The sequence below is a fragment of the Copadichromis virginalis genome, linkage group LG7 (assembly GCF_057382275.1).
Source record: "Copadichromis virginalis isolate Kocher_CV1m ecotype Utaka linkage group LG7, C_Virginalis_male_GT1.1, whole genome shotgun sequence".
Lineage (NCBI taxonomy): Eukaryota > Metazoa > Chordata > Actinopteri > Cichliformes > Cichlidae > Copadichromis > Copadichromis virginalis.
Window position 1 is genome coordinate 12418900 of NC_140624.1, and position 26425 is coordinate 12445324.

The 26425-nt window shown below is 39.8% G+C and overlaps 1 protein-coding gene across 1 annotated transcript; it reads left to right on the forward strand.

Moving 5' to 3' along the window:
* The first annotated feature begins 13229 nt into the window (after positions 1 to 13229).
* Positions 13230 to 26030, forward strand: gnrhr4 (gonadotropin releasing hormone receptor 4). The gene is made up of 4 exons (XM_085461772.1): positions 13230 to 13286; positions 13796 to 14333; positions 22024 to 22228; positions 24961 to 26030. The coding sequence occupies exons 2-4, from the start codon at positions 13818 to 13820 to the stop codon at positions 25422 to 25424; spliced, it is 1185 nt and encodes a 394-aa protein (XP_085317898.1). The 5' UTR covers positions 13230 to 13286; positions 13796 to 13817; the 3' UTR covers positions 25425 to 26030.
* The last annotated feature ends 395 nt before the right edge of the window (positions 26031 to 26425 follow it).

Below are 26425 nucleotides of genomic sequence, written 5' to 3' on the forward strand. Positions count from 1 at the left end.
TCCTTAAATTGCTGGCTGTCTGAGTGGTGTCCAAAAAACGATGTGGGCTTCATAGATAATTGGCAAACCTTCTGGAGGAAACCAGGTCTTGTTAGGAGAGACGGCATCCATCCCACTTTGGATGGAGCAGCTCTCATTTCTAGAAATATGGACAAATTTATTAAACCCCCCAAAATATGACTATCCAGAGTTGGGACCAGGAAGCAGAGTTGCAGTCTTACACGCCTCTCTGCAGCTTCTCTCCTCCTGCTACGACCCCCCCCCCCCCCCCAAAAAAAAAACCCATCTCCATATCAGTGTTCTGTGTCCGCTTCCAAACAAACTAAAAACAAACTAAAAACCAGCAACAAACAACTTAAACATAAAAAATCACAAAGAAAGAACAATACAGTATCCACATCTGAACCAAAGAGTAAAACAGTGAAATGTTTTTTTCATACCAGCCTTAATCAACGAAAGACCAAGACAGACTTTTAATTCATTTGAAAGTCTGATGCTTAGCCTTGTCCACCCCAGCTGTGAAACTCAGAGACCAGTCTTACTTGTTATCATCTATTGTCCACCTGGGCCTTACACAGAGTTTCTGTCTGATTTCTCAGACTTTATATCTAATTTAGTTCTGAGCTCAGATAAAATAATTATTGTGGGTGATTTTAACATCCATGTAGATGCTAAAAATGACAGCCTCAACATGGCATTTAATCTGTTATTAGACTCAATTGGTTTCTCTCAAAATGTAAAAGAACCCACCCACCACTTTAATCACACTTTAGATCTTGTTTTAACATATGGCATAGAAACTGAACATTTAACAGTGTTTCCTGAAAACCCTCTCCTGTCTGATCATTTCCTGATAACATTTACATTTACAATAATTGATTACACAGCGGTGGAGAGTAGACTTTATCACAGTAGATGTCTTTCTGAAAGCGCTGTAACTAAGTTTAAGAATATAATCCACCCACTGTTATCATCCTCAATGCCCTGTACCAACATAGAGCAGAGCAGCTATCTGAATACTACTCCAACAGAGGTCGATAATCTTGTTAATAATTTCACCTCCTCACTATGTACGACTCTGGATACTGTAGCTCCTGTGAAAACTAAGGCCTCAAATCAGAAGTACCTGACTCCGTGGTATAATTCTCAAACACGTACCCTAAAGCAGATGACTCATAAGCTGGAGAGGAAATGGTGTGTCACAAATTTAGAGGATCATCATTTAGCCTGGAGAAATAGTTTGCTGCTTTATAAGAAAGCCCTCCGCAAAGCCAGAACATCTTGCTATTCGTCACTGATTGAAGAAAATAAGAACAACCCCAGGTTTCTCTTCAGCACTGTAGCCAGGCTGACAAACAGTCAGAGCTCTTTTGAGCCAACCATCCCTTTAACGTTAACTAGTAATGACTTCATGAACTTCTTCACAAATAAAATTTTTATCATTAGAGAAAAAATTACCAATAATCATCCCACAGATGTAATATTATCTACAGCTACTCTTAGTACCATTGATGTTAAGTTAGACTCTTTTTCTCCAATTGATCTTTCTGAGTTAAATTCAATAATTACTTCCTCCAAACCATCAATGTGTCTTTTAGACCCCATTCCTACAAAACTGCTCAAAGAAGTCCTGCCATTAATTAACGCTTCGATCTTAAATATGATCAACCCATCTCTAATAATCGGCTATGTACCACAGGCCTTCAAGCTGGCTGTAGTTAAACCTTTACTCAAAAAGCCATCTCTAGACCCAGCAGTCTTAGCTAATTATAGGCCAATCTCCAACCTTCCTTTTATTTTTCATATCAAAAATCCTTGAAAGAGTAGTTGTCAAACAGCTAACAGATCATCTGCAGAGGAATGGTTTATTTGAAGAGTTTCAGTCAGGTTTCAGAGCTCATCACAGCACAGAAACAGCTTTAGTGAAGGTTACAAATGATCTTCTTATGGCCTCTGACTCATCTCTGTGCTTGTCCTGCTAGACCTCAGTGCAGCATTAGATACTGCTGACCATAATATCCTATTAGAGCAATTAGAACATGCTGTAGGTATTACAGGTACTATGCTGCAGTGGTTTGTATCATATCTATCTAATAGACTTCAATTTGTGCATGTAAATGGAGAGTCCTCTTCACACACTAAGGTCAATTATGGAGTTCCACAGGGTTCAGTGCTAGGACCAATTCTGTTTACATTATACATGCTTCCCTTAGGCAGCATCATTAGAAGACATAGCATACATTTTCACTGCTATGCTGATGACACCCAGCTCTATCTATCCACGAAGCCAGATAACACACACCAATTAGTTAAACTGCAGGAATGTCTTAAAGACATAAAGACCTGGATGGCCGCTAACTTCATGCTTCCTAATTCAGATAAAACTGAGGTTATTGTACTCGGCCCTGAAAATCTTAGAAATATGGTATCTAACCAGATTCTTACTCTGGATGGCATTACCTTGGCCTCCAGTAACACTGTGAGGAACCTTGGAGTCATTTTTGACCAGGATATGTCCTTCAACGCACATATTAAACAAATATGTAAGACTGCTTTCTTTCATTTGTGCATCATCTCTAAAATTAGAAATATCCTGTCTCAGAGTGATGCTGAAAAACTAGTTCATGCATTTATTACTTCCAGGCTGGACGACTGCAATTCATTATTATCAGGATGTCCAAGAAACTCACTGAAAAGCCTTCAGTTAATCCAAAATGCTGCAGCAAGAGTACTGACAGGGACTAGAACGAGAGAGCATATTTCTCCTGTTTTAGCTTCCCTTCATTGGCTTCCTGTTAAATCCAGAATTGAATTCAAAATCCTGCTCCTCACATACAAGGTCTTAATTAATCAGGCCCCATCTTATCTTAATGACCTTGTAGTACCATATCACCCTAAGAGCACTTCGCTCTCGCACTGCAGGCCTACTTGTTGTTCCTAGAGTATTTGTAGGGTGGCTGTAGCTCAGGTGGCAGAGCAGGTCAGCCACTAATCAGAAGCTCGGTGGTTTGATCCCAGGCTGCCTCCTGGCTGCATGCCAAATATCCTTGGGCAAGATACTACCATCTACTGGTGGTGGTCAGAGGGCCCGGTGGCGCCAGTGTCCGGCAGCCTCACCTCTGTCAGTACGCCCCAGGGCAGCTGTGGCTAGAACATAGCTTGCCATTGCCAGTGTGTGAATGAATGTAGTGTATAGCGCTTTGGGGTCCTTAGGGACTGAATAAAGCGCTATACAAATGCCATTTATTTAAAAGTAGAATGGGAGGCAGAGCCTTCAGTTTTCAGGCCCCTCTTCTGTGGAACCAGCTTCCAGTTTGGATTCGGGAGACAGACACTATCTCTACTTTTAAGATTAGGCTTAAAACTTTCCTTTTTGCTAAAGCATATAGTTAGGGCTGGACCAGGTGACCCTGAATCCTCCCTTAGTTATGCTGCAATAGACATAGGCTGCCGGGGGATTCCCATGATGCATTGAGTTTTTCCTTTCCAGTCACCTTTCTCACTCACTATGTATTAACAGACCTCTCTGCATTGAATCATATCTGTTATTAATCTCTGTCTCTCTTCCACAGCATGTCTTTATCTTGTCTTCCTTCTCTCACCCCAACCGGTTGCAGCAGATGGCCCCGCCCCTCCCTGAGCCTGGTTCTGCTGGAGGTTTTTTCCTGTTAAAAGGGAGTTTTTCCTTCCCACTGTTGCCAAAGTGCTTGCTCATAGGGGGTCATATGATTGTTGGGTTTTTCTCTGTATCTATTATTGTAGGGTATACTGTACAACATAAAGCACCTGCATTGTATCAAAACTCAAAACACCGGGGCACCAACACAGGACTGTGATAGTTACAGGAACTGAAGATACTTTGTTTAAACAATCATTCACCACACATTTATTTAACCCAGCATTACTCCACTACCAATTTAACTAAATTTTATATTCTAACTGACCAAACTTAACTTTTATCTTTATTAAAAATCAAAATATATCTTTAAATCAATAGAGCATAGAATAGAAATACAACAATTTTTATTGAACATATCTTTGTTTCAGTAACGAAAGTAACAAAAATGGTTTCTTTACAATATTGAACTGTGTCCGCTGAAATTTGGTGAATAAAATGACATTATAAAACTCTCCCCGCTGAACACTGGTATCTTAACATTTACAAATAACAATTTGTAAATTTTCTCTTTTGGCTCTCAGCGAAGGCGGTCGCACTTTTCTCCTCTCCTGCCCTTATCTTCCCTGCTTAGCTTCTTATGTCCTTGTCTTGTCTTGTGTTTTTACTTACTTTTCCCTGAACACTCTCTCATAGTCTGTTCTCTAAAACCTAAAAGAGGAATTATGGATTTGATCAACTGGTCTCTGAATGCAATTGACACCCCTTCTCAACGAGAAGTCTGGGCTTGGGTGAGCCTGAGTGCTGAAGATATCTACCTATTCGGAACCATGATAACAGGGTTCTGGCTGATCGAGCTGGCTTAGCCCTGGCTTATCGAAGAATTAAGGAAGTGGAACCGGCTGTTCAAACCCCCACAAGGCTGCCCGCTGGGATTGAGATGATGGGACGAGGCGTGAGTTTCTCAAAATGGGCTCATTGAGTGCAGCATGGAGAAAATCTTGGAGAACGCACGGCTGCCGTGAATACTCAGAACAAGACTTCTGAGTGAAAAACTGGATTACATCTGGAGGGGCTAGCTCGAATAACACCTTTGAGCGCAAATTCGATTACATCTTGGGGAAGTGCACTGCGGTCGTGAGTTCTCAGAACCTGCTCTTTGAGCAAAAAGAATGACAACATCACGGAACGTAAGTGTGGCGGGGCGTGGCCTGTGGTGCCGTGCAGAGGAGGCGGACGCACCTGCACGGCATCCGCAATCACGCCCCGCCGAATTAAATATTGTACTGGGTCCTGTGGTTGGGTTGTTGTAATAATGTTGAGCGGGCAGCGGGAGAGCTGCAGCTCTGTGAGTATTGTGGACAGCAACCGTCAAAGCATTAATAAAAAGCATCAAAATGCCACTGGCTCTGCCGTGTATGTTTACAGTAAGTTTGGATAACATCATAGAAAGCTCACGGCTCTCCAACGGGAGATTGAGAGACCAGTGTTGGACTGTTAGAACAGCTTTGAAATTCATATGAGTTGTTCGCACTAAAGTAAAAACCATCATCACTTCATGCGGAGACCCCTTTGGCGCCAGCTGCGGCCTCATGGCTGGAGCTGAAAAAAACACCCTGATAACGACTGTTTAGACTGTTCCCCCCATTCCATGCAAGGCCACCTGGGTTGGCTGGAAGACTGTTTACTTAGCCTGGCGGGGTGAAGGACACTGTCTCAGCTGAACTGTGGACACACACACATGCACACACATACACTGATATGCACACACTGATCCCCCCTCCCTTTCCAAACGCCTTCGATGCTTGTGTCCTACCGGGGAAGATGGCAGTCGACTGGACCAGCGCAGACATGCTGCAGGACCGGATGCGCTGTCTACACCGGCTCTCTCTTACCCTTTACCTGCCCCTGTTGCTTGTCTTGTGTTTCTATGGTGTATTGATAGTCATGTGCTTTTTGTGCTGAGATGTTTTTTCTGTTATCAAACTGTTCTCCCACTAGGAGCTCAGTCTGAGTGGAGTTTTTTTTTCTCCTCCTCTTATCTCATGTTATGTATTTTCGTTGTTTTTTCCTATCAGCCTACCTTTCTGACATGTCTCCCCAATGTGATGTTTGTGTAAAGTTGGTCAGAAGGTTCCTTTGTAAGTGCACATGCGCCATTAGCGCGCTGCCTGCTGTAACCCTAATTTCCTTCGGGATTAATAAAGTATTCTGATTCTGATTTGTCCATGGAACAACAAAAAAATTAAATTACGGAGAGAACCGGAGGGTGAACAGAGCCCATACTTGCCCTCCACATCTCCACTGATTTTTAAGTGTTTGTAGTTTGGGTTTTAGATCTGTCTTACCTAGGTTCAGAAGTACTTGTTGAAAAAATTACAAGTGTCCTTCATGTACTTTGGGCTGTTCAGATACAGTGCATAGATAAGTCCGAAGACAATGTACATGGCCTGGAGCAGGTTCTCAGCATCCATCATAATCTTGCCCTCCAAGATGATTATCAGTAACTAATTACTGATTACTTCCCCAAAAAAGTAATCCCGTTACTTTACTGATTACTTATTTTCAAAAGTAATTAATTACTTAGTTACTTTTTAAAAACACGATTCACAGCCTGAATAGGTGATAAAACAATAGATCTTTCAGCCCAATTCTACTTTCTCTGCATAATCCATCATACAAAATGTAATCAAATGAAAACGTCTCTTTTTAAAACTTGTTTTATTAGTTTGAATCTTTTAAAAAATGTAATTATATGCAACATTCTCTGACTGGAAGAAATTTGTTTAATATTTAAACCTATTTTCTGCACATTCCAGCACATAAAATAAAAATATTTTTGTGTTTACACTCACTCTTTCAAATAGATGCAAGTAAAACACAGCAGAAAATAAATAAAATCAAAGACTAGCGGTCCTGTTGCTCTGTTTTCACCTGTAAAGCAGGAGTGAGGTAGGCGGAGGTTTGCCCTGGTGCAGGTGTGCCGCAGCAGTCAGTTGAAGAACCTGCGAGTTTCTCTGTGAATTTCCCATTACGTGGTAGCGTAAGTGTGTGGTCGCACTCGGAGCTTGCTTGGAAGTTTAGGGGGGTTTTTCGCTGTAAAAAGAAGTTTTCTTCCCATGCACAACGGACGCTAATGTACGGAGCCCCGCAGGGGACACATTAAGACGGACTTTTGCGAGATCTCGCAAAACTAACTCGGGATCTCGCAAAACTTTTGCGACCGGGAGGTCGAGGCACGATGTGCCGGGAAAGCGGTGTTCCTCCCGGCTGTAGTAGGTCTCGACCTCCCGTTAGCTTCGAGATGGTGGGTGTCAGATCTCCGAAAACGTCGGAGCACTTTTGCAAATATGTGATGTCTTGTAAACCGAGCAGATATCTGACGTTTACACAACTACATTCACGCCTCAAAATATCTTAAAAGTGTATTTTGTGACCCAGAAAGAGTAATATTACAACTAAGTAGCTGCCGCCATTGCTGGAATTCAACTTTTGCGAGATCCCGAGTTTGTTTTGCGAGATCTCGCAAAAGTTTTGCAAAAGTCCGTCTTAATTTTTTTTTCTCCCATGTCCCCTGCGGGGCTCCGTACTAATGTTTTTGTCACTTTTTATGGAATCAAACTCAAAGTAAGGTCAGTACTTCCACGCTTTCAACGCTGCACGCTCATACTCTCTCCCGCACTCATTATATTATCCATTGTTGATCTGCACACAGCGGTTGTCACGAACGTCGCACTCGCTTACGTCACTGTCATGAGACATTCTTGCAAAAAAATCACGGTTTTAGTAACGCAGTAACGCAGCTTGCTTACGGGAAAGTAACTGTAATCTAATTACCGTTTTTGCAATAATAATCCCTTACTTTACTAGTTAAAGTAATCGGATTGGTCACAAATTTATGGCTTGAATCCGGCTCAAAGCCTCGAGATTGGGTTTTAATTAGCTAACAGGTGATGTCATGGTTACTATGACATGATGAAATCATAATCGCACTGTTATGATGACATAAACTCGAGTTTCACCCTCTAGATCATCTAAATATGTGTTTAGATGAAATCTGTGCTTCAAATATTTAGTAAGTCAGGAAATATTTAAAAATGGGGATCCAGACACTGTCCTTCACAATCTATACAGTTGAACAAAAACTAAATGTTATTAAAAGTCAGAAAAAAACATTTTTTCCCCAGGTGGTATTTTACGCCTACTTGTATTTACTGATGCTTATCCTGATGCTTTTATTGGGTGAGGGGTTTTTAAAAAATTTTGTTTAAATAAAAGATATTTTGTTGTTAAACTGGTGCTGCTCTGAAGACAATCTACCCAGACAGGGGACAATGGAAAATCCAATATATCAATTAAACAATCAAATATTCTGGGAAATAGAAATATACAGAAATAGAAATGTTATAAAGGGTGATAGCTTTACAGCAGACAGGATTTCCTGGCTTGGTCCTTGTGACAACTTGGCTTGACTGTCAGAGGAAGTCCCTCACGGCTTGTCATGTAGGTGATGGAAAGAGTGCTCAGGATAATCCCTAGTGGATAGCAATTGGATTAGTGTCCTGTCCACTGTGACTTCAAAGCCTTGAACCTCTTGATCAGTTTTGGTGCTGGCTGCTGTGACATCGCTCCCCCAGAGACCACAGTTAAGCACACTGCATGGGCCACAACCTCTGGTGCTGAAAGATTCAGCCACCACTTTACAGCCTGGTAAAAACAATGGTTTTCTGATATTAAAAAAGGACAGAGTCACTTCTACAAAGGAGTAGAAACATGGTCTCATGGCACATTCACCTCCTGCTGTCTGGTCTGTGCAGTCTGAACCTGTTTTACAGAATGATGAATCTGAAGAATCTGGACCTCAACATTTTTGAAGCCATGTGGGATCTTCTTGACAGAAAACAAAACAAAAGGCAGCTAATATCTGAAGAAGAGCTTTGAATGTCCTTCAAGTAATCTGAAGAATGATCCCTGTAGATAAAGATTGAATTTCAAGCTTGTTCCAATTATTCAATTGTTTTTGACTCATTTACTGTATTTACAGTTACAAATGTTTCAATAAAGTGCTGCTCGTATTTCCCTGTAAAAGATGATGAAATGAGGGGTGGATTCCTGAATCAAGGCTAGTGCTACCCTGAAATGAATCGCTGCATTTGCTTGCACCACTATAAGGGTGATGTTGAAATATAGCTGATTATGTGTGCCAAAGCCTTTGGGTAAGATGATCCGTGAGAGGAAGAAGTGGCTCAATGAGAACGAAAAATGAAAAATGCATGAAATTATGGGTAATGTCCTTCACACTTCCACTCCTCAGTCTATCTCTCTCCCCTCAGTGTTTGTAGGCAGGAGGCTAAATGGATCTGCGGCTTTGAGGGAAGCGTTAATTCACCAACAAATCAGACTCTAAAGTCACAGAGAGAAGTGAACATTCATTCCATCCAGACTGTGATTACCCACATGAGTTGTCACATCACAGTGGGTAATTTGCTAAATAAGAAGGTAACAGTGTGGCGACTTAAATCAAAGCCCATTAGCCTTTCTACCATTGAGTTGGCCTTTGTTTCTATAGTTGACACTTCCATGTCTTTATCTTGAGATGTGAATTATTCAATTCAATTCAGTTTTATTTATATAGCGCCAAATCACAACAACAGTCGCCTCAAGGCGCTTTATATTGTACAATTATTCAGGCAATAATTTAATTAACATAAAAGAGTATCACAGTTTAGGGACGATTAATCATTGTGGTTTTTATTTCAGTAAAACAAACGCTGTAGGATTTTGATACAAAATGACACTATCACCGATTACTTTGTATTTACTGATTATATTAGAGTAAATACACCGTCTCTGGCTGCTGTGGTAGCTTTTGATGATTGACCTACTTACTAGACGCATCGTAAAAGGAGCCCACCTTGACCTTTATGAAGGGACTCTGGATTTGTGCTCAAATGTAAACCCTAAAGTAACACCCTGCAGTATATTAGTATATTAGTAACACAGACAGCTGTTTTCTTAATTCCACATTTGACCTTACTTTACACAGTAGACAATGCCCTTTTTAAAATCATAATTATCATCTGATTTATTTATTTAGTTTTTTGGTAGGGCAAAACATTATCTATTAAGCTTCACTGCCAACACTTTGTCAAAAAGATCTCCTTATCCTCCATAAATATCATCCAAGGGCACCTTTTACTAGACTGAGCACAAGAGATACACTTCATTTCTACATTGTGATTAATTTACGGTTACAGTTTTTCTCAGTCGCTTTCTCAGTCGCTTCTCAGAACACCATTAACATTTGCACAGCAGTTAGTGCATTTCCCAAAACAATTAGTGCAAACTGCAAAACCTAGTGGATAGCCTGCTAAAGCACGTCACATGCACAGAATTGATTATCCATACCTCAAAAGCAAGTATCCATGTCAATGAAACTGTCAGTGCCATCAAAATGAAAAGTCTTGACACCATCTTTATGAACAAGATAGTCAAATGGCATTGTCATGTTTCCACTATGACAGTTTATAATTTCAGTGTTTCCCATTGCAAAAACAATTGGTGACACCTGAAAATGCTGACGACAGCACTATGGCCTACCTGTACAGCCATCTGAAATGTGCAGTAAAGTCACTGTAGATGTTATGGGAGTCTTGGGAGTAACTGAGACACTGAATACGTACGTTTCACATTTCCATTGTGTAGAAGTGTTTGTAATCCTACAGAATTGTGCAAAAGAAAAATATGCTACAGTCACTTGTTCACTGTAGAATACATGTAAACATAAAATCACCAATTTGGTAGAGCCTCCTCATGAGTGACAGCTGTAATTCACCTGAGATCAATTGTTCAATTTCGGAGACATTTCCAGGAAAAATGATACAGAAAGGTATAGGATTTGCTTGACAGATGGCCAATATTTGGCATGTGATAACTAGTTCAACAATTTTGTGTGTGATGACTTAAGCAATGGATGTATGACTATTAGTTTTATTGGGAATGACTGTTCAGCATCCATAGGTATGATTACTTTTGACTGACATGACATAAGCAAATGGAAATGTCAGAAAGCAGCAGGGAAATGTATGGAAGCAACTGATTCATGTCCAAAATCATTTGCAGTTTGTTCAGAGAGAGGAGAAATTGCTACTATGATGTGCACAAATGACTGAGTGTTGTGGAGGTTGAACTAATAGTTATGAGAATTTCAATTCTGATCTGAGAAACGCACCAAAGCGACTGAGAAAAACTGTAAAAGGTCTGTGTATAAACAGAGAGCCAAGACCACACTTCAGTTTTCGTCCTCCCTGAAGCCACGGTGAGAACTGTAAGGGAGCAAAACTCCTCTCAATAACAGATGAGCTGCCCTAACATTGTGATATGTGCATAATTAACACAGAAAGTGCATTATTAACAAGAATTTAAGACAGGATAGATAGATAGATAGAGAGATAGATAGAGAGATAGAGAGATAGAGAGAGAGATAGCAAAAGCATGGTGCAGGGACTACAAAGACAGTAAATGTAAATGTTCCCGGGAGACTGATCTAGTGCTGTCAGTTGCAATGATAAACTCCAGGCAGAGGAAGCCTGCAAGACAACACAAACAGACAGAAGAAGAAAAACACACACAGGAGGCCCGGCCCAAGCAGCAGGGTCACGGTTACAGCTGCAAATATATAAGTTCGTACATTTGATACTGACACTTCAATTCAATTCAATTCAATTTTATTTATATAGCGCCAAATCACAACAAACGTCGCCTCAAGGCGCTTCATAGATACAGAGAAAAACCCAACAATCATATGACCCCCTATGAGCAAGCACTTTGGCGACAGTGGGAAGGAAAAACTCCCTTTTAACAGGAAAAAACCTCCAGCAGAACCAGGCTCAGGGAGGGGCGGGGCCATCTGCTGCAACCGGTTGGGGTGAGAGAAGGAAGACAGGATAAAAGAGAGACAGAGGTTAATAACAGATATGATTCAATGCAGAGAGGTCTGTTAATACATAGTGAGTGAGAAAGGTGACTGGAAAGGAAAAACTCAAGGCATCATGGGAATCCCCCGGCAGCCTACGTCTATTGCAGCATAACTAAGGGAGGATTCAGGGTCACCTGGTCCAGCCCTAACTATATGTTTTAGCAAAAAGGAAAGTTTTAAGCCTAATCTTGAAAGTAGAGATAGTGTCTGTCTCCCGAATCCAAACTGGAAGCTGGTTCCACAGAAGAGGGGCCTGAAAACTGAAGGCTCTCCCTCCCATTCTACTTTTAAATACTCTAGGAACAACAAGTAGGCCTGCAGAGCGAGAGCGAAGTGCTCTAATAGGGTGATATGGTACTACAAGGTCATTAAGATATGATGGGGCCTGATTATTTAAGACTTTGTATGTGAGGAGCAGGATTTTGAATTCAATTCTGGATTTGACAGGAAGCCAATGAAGGGAAGCCAAAACAGGAGAAATATGCTCTCTCTTTCTAGTCCCTGTCAGCACTCTTGCTGCAGCATTTTGGATTAGCTGAAGGCTTTTCAGTGAGTTTCTTGGACATCCTGATAATAATGAATTGCAGTCGTCCAGCCTGGAAGCAATAAATGCATGAACTAGTTTTTCAGCGTCACTCTGAGACAGGATATTTCTAATTTTAGAGATGTTGCGCAAATGGAAGGATTATCACTTGAAAATAGTATTGTGATGAGGTGAAATGTAATTTACAATAATCAGAAAGTAACAAGTTCTATCTTCCATCAGTACTTAGCCCTCCTGTTGTATGTTGGTTTCCAGGAACACTTATGTTCCCCGGTCAATTTGACTCGGGCATGTTTACTCATCCAAAAGTGTCAGAAACACTGGCATTGATTATTTTACAATTTTCTTTTATAATTTTGATCTTTTTCGTTTTCTGTAGTGATGCAGATGACATGTGACATCTCTTCTGTTCTGGGTCAATCTGACCCGCAAAGTAACAGGAGGATTAAAGGAGGATGTTTGCCTGTTTTAATTTAACAAAACTGCCTTCCCCTCCAATTTAGCAGCAACAAAGAAAACGTCAAACTTCAAAAATGAAAGAGCTTTAAAATTTCACCGAATTCAAACACCAGTAAAGGTATTTGTTATGGTCCCAGTTTGATGGGAAGTAAAATGCTTCTCTGCAGCTCCAAGCAAACATCAGGGATAGCTCAGTAGGGAAAGTGGTCGCCCCATGATCGGAAGGTCGGCGGTTCGAATCCACTTAACGGCTACCCTGAGGTACCCCTGAGCAAGGTACCGTCCCTACACACTGCTCCCCGGGCGCCTGCTTAGTGGGCTGCCCACTGCTTCACTGAGTGAATGGGTCAAATGCAGAGAAAAACAAGTAATTTCCCCATGGGGATCAATAAAGTATCTATTATTATTATTAAATCCATGTTATGATGAAGTTTCTCCAGTGAAAATAAAGCTGGGTAAAGGAGGCTTACTCTCCTCAGCAGCATCCCCCCGCCCCCCTCACAGCTTGCCGAATAATTCGTCTGTCTTCCTCCAGATCTAACATTAGGAGCGGCACCGGTTCGTGAATGGTTAACCCGAGTGACGGCGTTGGTTGTCATTTTGCACAGCGGACGAATGAAGCGGTCTGAAGCAACAGCTGCAGTGACTGCAGTAACACGCTCTCTTTTAGCGATCACTGGTAACGGCGGGTAAGTCGTTTATTTCTGGGTCATAAATTGGTTTAATTCCGATTTATTCCCCCCTGACTTTCTTTATCTTTGGAATAACGTCAGGAAGATGGGAAGGTATGAAACAGCGAGAAATTAAAGGATGAGACTAGAAGTTTAGGAAATGTTTACATCTCGGTTATTTTATTTGTTATTTCTTTTGCATTTTCTTTACCTCTTTTTGAATTATTTTGTATGTTCTTCTATATCCTCTGCATTCTTTGTGTGTATTCTTTCCATTTTTTTATTGATAGTTTGCGCACAGCAGGCAATTCGGCAATATAATTAAAGCTGGACATACATTCTTCGGTAGAAAATGCCACATGTGCCTAAGGCACAACACCTTTTGCATTTATTATCAGGTTGAATGAAGATTTTTTATTTTATTTTCCCCTTTCAGACTTGCAGTTCCGCGCTGGAGATGTTGGAGGAGAAGAGATACACATTCTAACTTTTCTTTTCTTCTCTTTTAATCTTGTTTTTGGGTCCAGTCAGTCCGATCTCCGTCAGGCTATGTACCACCAGCTGACGGATCAAACAGTTAATGGCAGCTGTCAGGGACCCACCTCAGCGTGCAATAAGAGTGCAGATGGAGACGCGCTCGAGCTTCCCACTTTCTCCACAGCAGCCAAAGTCAGAGTCATCATCACCTTCGCTCTGTGCGCGGTGTCGGCTGTGTGCAACTTGGCCGTGCTGTGGGCTGCCAGCAGCGGCGGCAGGCGCAAGTCACACGTCCGGATCCTCATCATGAACCTCACGGTGGCAGACCTGCTGGTGACTTTCATCGTGATGCCGGTGGACGCGGTGTGGAACATCACGGTGCAGTGGCAGGCGGGGGACGTCGCCTGCAGGCTGCTGATGTTCATGAAGCTGGTGGCGATGTATTCCTGCGCTTTTGTGACAGTGGTCATTAGTTTGGATAGACAGTCCGCCATCCTCAATCCGCTGGGAATCAGTGAGGCCAAAAGGAAGAGCAAAGTCATGTTGGCTGTGGCCTGGACCATGAGTGTCATCCTTTCACTCCCTCAGGTAAAAGAGGACATGGTGTTGCTACCCTGTGAGTTTGCAATTTAATGAGGAAAAAAAGTGAATTAATTTTTATTTACATTTTATTTAAACCCAAAATTCAAGTTTTGATCGTAAAATTTGAAAATACCACGTGGGTAAACTAAATACAAGCGCATGAAAACACTTTTGAGTTTCAATATAAATTTCATTAATTTCTAGACTAAATAAACTAAATAAATGATTAAAAAAATATATTCCACATTTGATCTCTCATATATTTTAGTATGAGAAAAAGAAGTTTAATAATAAATCTCAGTTTTTCTATGTGGAAAAAGCTCTAGTTGCTCATTGGCCAGACTGACCTTTAAGTTTAAAACAGAATTTTTTTGTTAATTGACAGAAATTGTCCCTTTTTTCAGAAACAAATTGTTTATCTCTTAGTTATTTACTTTGGTGTAGTGTGAAGGGCTATGGTGCAGGTCTTTATCATTCGGAAAAGCTATAAAATTCAATGTGTTTTATGATTTTTTTTTAATATGTAAAAACAGCTCACATTTTCCAATGCTGTCCAGCAGGCCAGACTGGTAACTTTGTGAGACTGATGAAGCCCCCCCCCCCCCCCCATGCCCTTACCCTTCAGTTAGCGCATAACAAAGGAGGCTGGGGACCTTCATCAGGTTGCCTGCAGGAACTTAAGAATTCACAACATAACTTGTTATACACAGTGTTCATGTGACTAAATTGGATGCAATTTGCACACTTTTCAGTGTGCTTATCACAAACCAGTGTGGCAGAGGTGCTCACACATGGGACCTACTTGAAGTTCAGTTTCAGGTCAAAAGTGGATGCTGTTCTTTCTCGTGGCCCCCTTTACTCTTTGACCTCAGTAAACACTTTTCAGATGATTTTATGGTGTCAGCTGCAGGCCACAGGTCATACTGAATAAAGAATAAAGTCATTTTTGTACATTTGTAAATTATCGAGATTCTAAGTGTCAGGAAAGAGGATTCTCTCTGTTCACATCTGATATCAAAACACTAGGGGTGCAACAATACTCGTATCGATATTGAACCGTTCGATACAGTGCTTTGGTTCGGTATGCATATGTATGAACAATACAACATTTTTAATTTATTTGATCAACTTTCCTTCTGATGATGCTGTCTGTGTTGAGAGCTCAGTGGATCTGCGTTCGACTACTCCGCCTAGGCTGCACTGTCGAGCGCAGTTCCACTGAGCGTAGCACAAGCTAGCAAGACAGAAGCTAAGCTTGTTGCAACATGGCAAATTGAACCTCCCCCACCCTCATTCAGATCTGGCCTTTGGGACTATTTTGGTCTTCATGTGAAGTATGACCCTGAAGGTAAGCCCCTCATGGACAAAAGTAAAACAGTATGTCGGATGTGCCACGCAATGCTCAATTACATGGGTGGGAACTAGTGCGTTAGCGCAGTTTGCAAGTTAACGTGTTGACACTAGTGATGGGATTTCCAGCTCTTTTTAGAGAACCGGATCTTTCGGCTCGAATCACTAAAAAGAGCCGGCTCTTTCGGCTCCGAACCAGCTCTTCAGGTTGTTTTGTTGCTTTAATTAATTAATTATTAACAATAATATAAAATTATGCACAAAAGGAATTACTAATGTAAAAAAAAAAGTGGTTTTATTTATATATGTTTATATATAAATATATGCGGTGGCCCCTAGAGACAAAACACATACAAACTCCAAAAAGCACATACAAACTCCAAAACACATTTCTAGCATGAACTGAACTTCCAAAACAGAGCTACCTAGATCACTTAAATTACACAATTTATATTGTGTATTTATACACAAGCAGTCATATATAGTCAAATAATAAATTAAAAAAAAAGTTCATTTACCTGTTATTACCACACACCAAATCCGGTCGTTGGTACTTGCTGGCTTGTGTAGCCACTAGGTAACAAAAGCTCAACACTGCCCCTAGCATCCTGGAGCACTTGTGTTGTCTTTTGTACGTGTTTTGAGTTTTTATGTGCTTCTGAGTTTTTACGTGTTTTGGAGCTTGTACATGTTTTGGAGTTTGTACGTGCTTCAGGGTTTGTACATGATTTGAAGTTTGTATGTGCTTTGTCTGTAGGGGCCACCGTAAATATACTTTTATTTATTCACTCCACATAAAATGTAATAAATAAATCATATAATAGAAAAATCAACTATTCACATTTCAACTTTTAACTATTTAGATTTTCAGCTTTTTCCTTTTACAAATTTAAAGCGAAACAACACAAAACACTGCAAACCACAACACAATTAAATATAAATTATAATATGAAAACATAAAGAAGATGCATATTCTCTGTCATACGGACCTGCATGAATAAACTTCTGAACCCTTTATCATCTGCAACTGAAAATAGTTGTGGATGATTACTATACCTTTCTAATGTGACCTTGTTGTCCCTGGCTCTCTTTCTCTCTCTCTCTCCCTCCTGCTCTGTTCCTGTGCTACTGTGAGTGTAACTACCGCCCCTCCCCCCTTTTCCCAGCATGATTCTCCTTATGGGGACCTGATATGTTTAATATGCTGCTGAGAATTGACCCCGTGCACGAGAAAATAATAACTTCCTGGTTTGAGACTGGATGTGGGGTTGTACATTTCCGGTAGCTTTACTTTACGGTCAATCGCTACTGCGAAGATATACTCCAAAATCATATCCAAAACTCGAAAACGGAAAGATCCATTTCTCTGTAATAAACTGTCTTTTCCAAAGATGAGTGATTTCTCGATCAGATAGATTTATTATTTTATCCCTTTGTTGTTTTAGCAACATTAAATTTAAAAACTGTACTTTTGAGTTAAAATATATATTTGTAATTTTAATAAATGACAAATTAAAAAAGCATGAACATTTTTTTTGTATCGAAAAAATATCGAACCGTGACACCAAAGTATCGAACCGAACCGAGAATTTTGTGTATTGTTGCACCCCTACAAAACACCAAAATGGTGATATTGAACACACTCAGTTTGAAGCTTCAAATTGGGATCCTACTGACCAAATGACCAAATCAAATGGTGACTACATTCTTCTTTTATAAAGTCTATGGCTATAGGAGCAAAAACCAGATTAAGAAATTCACTGGCCACACAGGATTTTTTGCTGACAGCCTGTCCAGGGTGTACCATGCTTTTTGCCCTGCTGGCACAGACAACAGCCACACACAACTGCTGAATAAGTAGTTATATAAAAGGATGGGTGCATGGATGGACTGAGGTTTTCCCATTTTCACATACCCCTGTGGTCATTGGCCACTTTCAATAATGTCTGATTGGGCTGATTTTCAGGTACTCCGGGGTATTTATCTTTAATGTTACACACAGGTGTAATTTTATAAAGCAGGAATATGCATAAGAAACCCATCTTTAGGCGGAGAGTTTGACACACTGTAACACATTATATACTGCAGGAAAATTATTTGCAAGTTGTATATGTAAAATATTACGTTTATTACAGTGTTATCAGCTCACTTTTTAGCTTTGATCATTACTGTGCCCTGGAGACTAATTTTAGACTTATATATGTCTTTAAGGAATATTTCATGAGTTTGGGAATCAAATCAGCATGTGTGTCCTGATTTTCTTAAAATTATGAAAAAACGCAATGCAGCATAAAATAATTTAATAGGATGTCCTAGCAAGTCCCCCACATTAAAAATAGAAGTAACTGTTTAATATTGTTTCTGTGCTTCCCTTTTTGTAATATTTCTTTCCCTTTTTGTGTTGCTTCTTTTGTTTACGTTTTTTTTTCTATCTATAAATCTTACTTGAAACATACATTAATTGAATATAAGTTTCTTAAAACAGCTCATATAAAACAAAATGCTAAAAGGTTGTAACACACTTGAAACTTTTGTGTCAAAGAATAAATCATTTCTACCAAAATTACAAATTCTTCTGCCACTGTTTAAACTCAAGTGGTAAAATACAAATAAAGATTTTTGTCAGAATGACAGACAATCCTGAACGCTTATTATACCAGAATAATTTCTTTTAAACATCTCAATGCTTTTTTGTAGCCAACTGAATGAGATGTCCATTTCAAAAGGACAAGATTTTACATTCTACTTAAAAAAAGAAAAAAAGACCACTTAAAGTTCTTAGGGGAAATGTGTCCTTCAAGGATCATACAATGGAGGAAACTACAGTTACAACAGCAAAAACAAAACAAAAAAAACATTTAAAACTGCTCAGAACAAAACATGTAAACTAGCAGCATCAAAAATCAGATACCGCAGGAGGTAAACATGAGTCTTCTAAGGACAGAGGTACTGTGCTGTGAATCACTGGCTATCTTGTGGCTCCTTTGGGCCACAGATTCTTATTAACCTCCCCTCTAATGCTTTCTCTTGCATTGTAACAGGAAGATCCAGCAGGAACGCCACATCAATCCTCTGCACTCTTCTGCATATTCCTATATATTCTGTTGTCTTGTCCTCGCTTCACTGCCAGACATTGTCATTCCTCTCTCTGTTTCTTAGGTGGACTTTTTCAGCCATAAAATGCAAATTTGTCCATATATGCTGTTTATTGTAAATCTGTTGTAATCAGACTTTACAAATGTTGTGCTCCAATTAGAGATCTACATATGTGGGCAGGACAAATATTGACGATTAGATAGTTAGATGGACCAGATTCTAAAAACTTTGCCTGGTCAGATGAGTCTCAATTTCCACCCCAGCATGAAACCACGGATCCTTCTTGTCTTGTACTGTATCAATAGTTTAGAGTCCTGGTGGTGGTGTAATAGTGTGGGAGATATCTTCTTCTTATTGGCACACTTTCAGCCCTGCTTGATTTTCTTTACTGACCATGCCCATCCCTTTATGATCGCAGTGTACCCATTTTCCAGTGACTATTTCCAGAAGGATAAAACACAATGTCATGAAGCTCAAATCATTTCAAATTGCTTTCTTGAACATAAAAACGTGTTCACTGTTTTCAAATGGCCAAAGTTACCAGACCTGAATCTAATAGAGCGCCTTTGGAATGTTGTGAAATTGGAGATTCATATCGACATAGCTGCAGTAACTGCGTGATGCTATCATGTCAGTATGGACCAGAATCTCTGAGGAATGTTTCCAGCATCTTATTATGCATTATGGCAGTTCTGAAGGCAAAAAGGGCAGTCCAACCCAGTACTAGCAAGGTATACCTTAACAAACTGGCTGGTGAGTGTATGTTACACACAAAGATATTTATGTTGCAAGTGCAATGCATTTTTTTCAGTGACTTATTACACAGAATATATATTAGCGAATAACTTAAAGCTCTCAGTTTTCTTCCCTCAAATTTGTTCGCTGTACACATAATGCACAACACCGAGTAACCAAAGTCCATGACCTCTCAAAACCTCTTCCGCTGAAAACCAAGAAAAAAGGAAAAAAAAACCCTCTCTTGATTATTTCGAACTCTTCACAGATCAAAAGAGAACAGCAAATGTTAATGCAGTCGTGCATGCTCGAGTCCCACGATTTCATCAGAAAACAATCAGAACAAGATTAAACCCAGAATACTTTATGGATGCATGAATTATACTAAAATTTATAGATGGTATGCAGGGTGTGCATATCTTCACTTTTTTTCCCCAGCTTTGTATCAAAAGAGCAGTGTGATCTTTAGTTACCAGAGGTGAAATGATCATTTCTCTGCTGGGTAAGGTCACACTAACAAATCTCCCAATGCCTCATACTGAAAGTCAGCATGTAAACTAATATACTGTACATATATCCCAATGCTAGGAGGTGATATAAAAGGACAGTTTGTTATATGCATATACTGTATTACAGATAAGGTTGCACTTCATTCAGCAATTTAAGCTTGAAAACCAGAGAGACTGCTGGTTAAACGTTTTTACTGGATGTTCCACTGAAATTCTGCCAACGGCATTTTATTTCTCCCCTTACCAATTTGTTGAAGCGATGTCTACGTCGCTTTAAAACATCAATAGCAATGACATCGCCTTCAGCCTCATACTGTTATATTATGAGCACATTCTCTAATTAATACCCTGCTCCACTTTTGCTCTGAAAAATGTCAGGAGCTCTCTCACCAGTATAAATGTTGGGTGAGGAGCGGGGAGGTTCTTCCACGTAGCCTTTGAGAGCCAAACTGGAAGTGAAAGTGTGGAAGGGAGCCAGATGGTAGCTCTTCTAGTACAGGTGAGAATCTTACTGGGGTCCCACACTGATAAACATTCAACAGAAACATGACTTTATACACTTTTCCATGAAAAGTGTATAAATTCGATTGGGCTCATTCATGGTACGATTTTTAATAACAAAAGTGTCTTGCTCACACGTGCCTATTCATACCTGGGAAGAAAATGCATGCATTTACCAATTTACAACACGTTTCTCATTTATGTGAGAGCCGCCAACAAACTCCAGTTTATGTTTTAGCAAAATTGCAGGAGCAATTCTGCTGCTGTTTGTTTCTTTTCTCTTCCCACAGACACTTCAAATCCAAACTAAATGCTTGAGCCCCGAGGTTTGACTTTCCCTAGAAACACTGTGACTGTCTATTTGTGTATCTTCATGAACACATAATAAAGCAGATTTGAAAACTAGAAGCATTCAGATTGTGAAACATAAAATTGTTTTTTAATTTTTTAACGTAAAAACAGCAACATATTATGAGTTCAGATTTGGAACTAAGCTTTCCAAACAGAATGCAAATATTTCTTTTTAAGTTGATATAGGACAACAACAAATATTACATTCTGAAGCTGAAAAGTGTTTTTGTTCTTCAGAAAACAAGTCCTAATTTTGAGCGTGTTTTCCAGCAACATGTTTTTCTAAAAGCTTGGTTCGAGGGCATCAAAATCTCACTGACTTCTGTCATTAGTGGATAACCCTCTACCACCTGAGCCACAGCAGCCCTCAAGTAATTGCACTGCAGCCCAGCAGCAAAAGCAGCACGTTCGATTACCAGTCATTGATAGGGAGTCACCCCAAAGGGAAGCTGCACATGTTTGATTTGGCAGCCTTTGGCACCACATGCCCAAAGAGATTTGTGGCTTCTCCCAGAACTGAACTGGGGATACTTTGCTTGAGTGGGGGATGTAATAAACAGCTATACTATACAGGTACTCACACTTGTTGCTCTTATTCACAGATTTTCAGACAACAATTATTGACGAGGTCCAACTGCCTTAAAATGTGTCAGAATGAACATTTCGCTTGCTGGCTGTGGATTCAATATCGATTAGAGGATCTGTAAAGACAGTAAAACAGACAAAAATGATTTTAACAGACAAAAAAAAGAAGAAATTGTGTTTATTCACAATTATCTCTCAGATGTTTTTACAGTATATGGCAGAGACTGTAATGCCCAGACCACCTCCATGAATTTCTAAAGCATTTCCAGTTGAAGGGTTTTAAAGAAAACCAGTATCCTTTGCTAACTTCAGCAAAGTGTCAATCCCAGGATGAAAGACGAGGCCTTAACCAAGCATTTTCAGACCCAAGCATTTGATCAGAAAACACCTTTAAGTGTTATTCTATGCAAGCATATGGTAAAATATCACTGTGTTCAGTTTTACTTTCTTATTAGATTAACTGATCACTAAATATTCATGATCCACTTACATCATTCTTGACTACAGGATAGATCACGAGGATGCAGTGCCGTCGCTCAGTAGAACTTTTCTCGTCTCTTTTTATCCAGATGTTTATATTTCGCAATGTGACCATCACGGTGCCAGAGAAGTTCACCCAGTGCACCACCCATGGCAGTTTTGTCCAGCGCTGGCAGGAGACCCTTTACAACATGTTCACGTTTGTGTGCCTCTTCCTTCTACCTTTGGCCATCATGATCTTCTGCTACACACGAATCCTCATTGAGATATCCAGCCGCATGGCTCGGAATAACTGTGAGTGTTTACTTTTATTTTTTCGAAGGCTTCAAAAAACAGTCGTGAAAAAGAAAGTAGACCTGAATTACTCAGTCATTTTTTAGCAGCAGTAACCTAAGTAATAACTTTTCTGTACGATTTTCTCTCACATTATTTTGGAGGAACTTTAGCCCACTCTTCTTTACTTATGAAATGTTACTTCAGGTCATTCAGGTTTTGTAGGCATTTGTTTATACAAAGTTCTCTTAAGGTCCCGCCACAGCATTTCACTTAGGTTGAGGAATACGAATGTTTCACACACAAATCCAAAATGTATTTTTATACCTGAATTTGTTCATATTTTAGGAACAAATTCAGAAATCCCTTCAACCATGCATAAGAACAAATGACAGCATGGTTAAATAGGCCTACTAATAATAACAATAATAATTAAAATTATTATTATGCTTTTTTGGTCATTGTTTACAGTTGTAAAAACCTCCTTGAGCCACAAAATGCTCAGAATTACAAAAAAAAGGTATATAAAGAAAATAACATACTGCTGCTAAGGGAAAGCACAGCCACCCTTTGAAAAAAGCTTATTTCCGCCGCTTGTATCGGTTAGTACCCAAAGCTCATGACCATAGGTGATGTTGGAGATCTGTCATCTCCACAACAGACCTGTGCAGCAGCATCACTGCAGTCGTGGCCCTAATCCGTCTGTGAGTTCAAACTTGTTCCATTATCTCTTATATCACCTTATGTTAAATGTTCTTATTAGTCATTTAAAATAGCTTCTATTATTATCATATGTCGTCACTTACAGTATAATTTCTTGGTACCGAAAATGGATTCTTGAGAATGAGGATTTATTTTATTCATTGCAGTGAGTTTCTCATGTGGAGCTGACAGATTAGGCTTACTGGTCCTTGTCCTACACTTTGTCCTTTTCTACTTTTTCTTGTACTCTGTTAGTATTTTTCATACCAACTTTAATTCCAAACATTTTTTTGCTTGAGGCACAGTAAATGTCTCAGAGGAAATTATATTGAGTACTCCTGTTATTTTAGTTTCAGTCTTGCTTTTTTATTTATATTTTCGTCACTCCATGGAAACACAAAACTAAGCTTCTTCTGGCTTCTTCCTTGCACCTCAGACTCTATTATTCAACTTTCTACATTCAGACTTTCTACTCATTTCATGCCTTAGAGGTTGTTATGTTCCCCTAAAAGGGTCCAGGCGATGAGGGAAAGTAACAAAAGGTGTCCGGATCAGAAAAAGGAGACAAATTGGCAAAATGGTTAAATGAAAGAGTTTTATTAATAACTTTCTATTAATAACTCAACTAAAAGAGACGGACAAGCCATTTAAAGAAACAAAACAAAACTCAAGCGTCGGTCAGTAAACTGAAAAGCAAGTCAAAAAAGGGTTAGCAAACAAACACACTCATCTCCACCAAGCAGGAGCAAACAATCACAAAACAAAACAATCTCACTAGCTGAAAACACGCAAACACACAGCTCACTAGCTGCAACCACTCACATGACACTCTGCCACCAGAGCTCACCTTTCTCTGCCCTTAAATACCTTTAATTGCTGATGTGAGTCAGCTGTACAAAAGAAAAAGGTGGCACTAAGGCAGGAGAGATGCCCAACACAGGCAACTTCAGGAGGAGGCCCTAATAGGGCCATAACACCCCCTCCCATAAATACAAACCCGTGGTTTGTCAAATTGTTCTACCTGTTGCAATAACCAAAACAACAACCAATCAAGTCCGTAATCGTTGCATCACCAAATTGTAGGCTTTCCACCTACCAAACCCCATAGCAACGGTTAGGCATTGCCTGCAGAAGCTGCCAACCCCATCTCAATGGGTTCAAAACACTGACTGAGGCTTCTCTCTTACAACATCTTGACTGATTTTTCTGCTTCACCTCAAGGTTAAAATATTTAATTATATAGAGAAACAGGTACTGAGCAGTGGCGATTGCGCAAAGCTGCTGGTTCTGAATGATTCTGATCTTCTAACATACACATAGTGGTGGGAACAAAATATGCCCGTTTCATAAGTTCGACAGTAATTTTGCCTTCCAACAGATTTTTTATGTAGATTTCCATGAGAATATTAGTAATTGAGTCCCAAAGTCCTGTTGCATGTTTGGCTCAATGTTTTCAAGGTTCCACAGGTGCTGTGCCAGCAAAACCAGCCCAAATCCTCCCCTGTCCACCACCACTAACAGCTGGTATGAGGTGTTTGTGCTGATTGTGTTTTGTTTTCTCCAAATGTGGCACTGTGAATCATGGCCAAACATTTCCACTTTTGGCTCCAAGTCTTGTGGTTTGTTCACATTGCAAGCTTAAGCTGTGCTGCCATGTTGTTCTCAGTGAGCAGAGGCTTTTTCTTGGCAGTCCTTCCAAAAGGGATCATATTCATCATAACGTAACATGCTAACTGAGACCTGTAGAGTCTTTAGATGTAGCTCTTGAGCTGCTGTACAGTCGACCTTGCGGTGACTTTGATGATATGTCCACCGCTGGGAAGATTTTGCATCATGTGAATAGAAATCTAAATGCTCCAGTCCAAAACCTCTACCAATTTTTTTGCTTTAACAGAGGTGCTTACACTTGCTGATGAATACTTAATCAAGTGAATCATTCCTATGGATTGCAGTAAGGGTGCATAGAGTGCTGTGAACAGGCTTTTCTTCACATGAATGTATATTTTCAGGGAGACATGGAGTAACGGACGTGGTGCTTTCTTTTCTTCCAGTCCTGTCAAGAGATGTTCATCTACGCCGATCCCACAATAACATCCCTAAAGCTCGGATGAGAACTCTTAAAATGAGCATTGTCATTGTGACGTCATTCATCATCTGCTGGACCCCGTACTATCTGCTTGGATTGTGGTATTGGTTGTTCCCTGAAAAAATGGAAAAGACAGTTTCGCATTCACTGACTCATATGCTGTTTATTTTTGGCCTTTTCAATGCCTGTCTAGATCCCATCACCTACGGTCTGTTTACCATTCATTTTCACAAGGGTATGAGGAGATGCCGTCAAAGTTCAAACGCACGGACTGAATTAGAAAATAACACTCGCCTTGTACAAATGAGTCAGCTGTCCTCTCGCAGGCAGATTGCCTCAGATGTTCACAGTGCAAGCACAGAGGTGGTAAGAGAAAGCAACATCATGAAGCATGTCTCAAACCCAGACATGTCAATCAGCAAGATATGATGGCTTAAATAATTCCATAAATGAATGTGTTTCTCTCAATGAAATCTTTTTGTGTTATAAATCTGTTCATGTTCCACCGATATAATTGATGTTGTATTATAGCTTACCTTGAGTTCAATAATCCTGTGGTTTCTCACACTTAATACATCGAAAGTCTCTTATATGATCTGAAAGAGCACTGCCACATTGGCTGAGGGTGACTCAGTACAGACAAATTAAATGTATTAAATGTGAGCCTATGCAGCATGTTGTTGATACTGACGGCATGTCCAAAATCAGTTCTGTGTTTAATGTGCTGCACCAAAATCTGACTCGAGTGAAGGCTCTAAAAAACATCTTTGAGGAGAGCCATTTGGATATTTCACATTAGTATTAGTATCTGTGTTGCTTTCTGTGACTGAGGCTAAAGAAAATATCTGGATTTTGAAGCTTTGTATTAAAAAGTTATCAGTAAATCAAACATCACATAAACCTTTGCTCCCTCAAAATAGTGGTCATTAGTAAATGTTTGCATGGTGCTGCTTCTGTTCTGCAAGATGTTGTAATGTGAATGTATTTATGTGTTTATTTATTGAATAAAAACTTCAGCTTTTTGCTTTGTTAATTCACAAACAGTAAGAGATTTCCCACCAGTTTAATGTACATCTGTCATCAAAATAGAGCAATGCAGTGCATCTGATTAAAAATAATAATAATAATACTACAAATCCAGTTGTTGTAATCTTACATTTTCTACTGATTAACTTCTGTTTAGATTTAAGAATGAATTCATACAGTCAGTTAAACCTTATGATATAAATCTGTGTAGTTAGGAATTTCAACAGCTTTGGTGCAAATGAAAGACACAAAAGGTGCAACAGAGAGGAAACAACAGGTTAACTATAAACAACAACAGAAGATTTTGCAGGTGGTCACAGATCGTTGCTCTTTTTTTATCCCCCACAAAGATATCAAAGATATTTCTCTCTCAGATCATCAATGCCCGACTGGCAGGCTGGTCA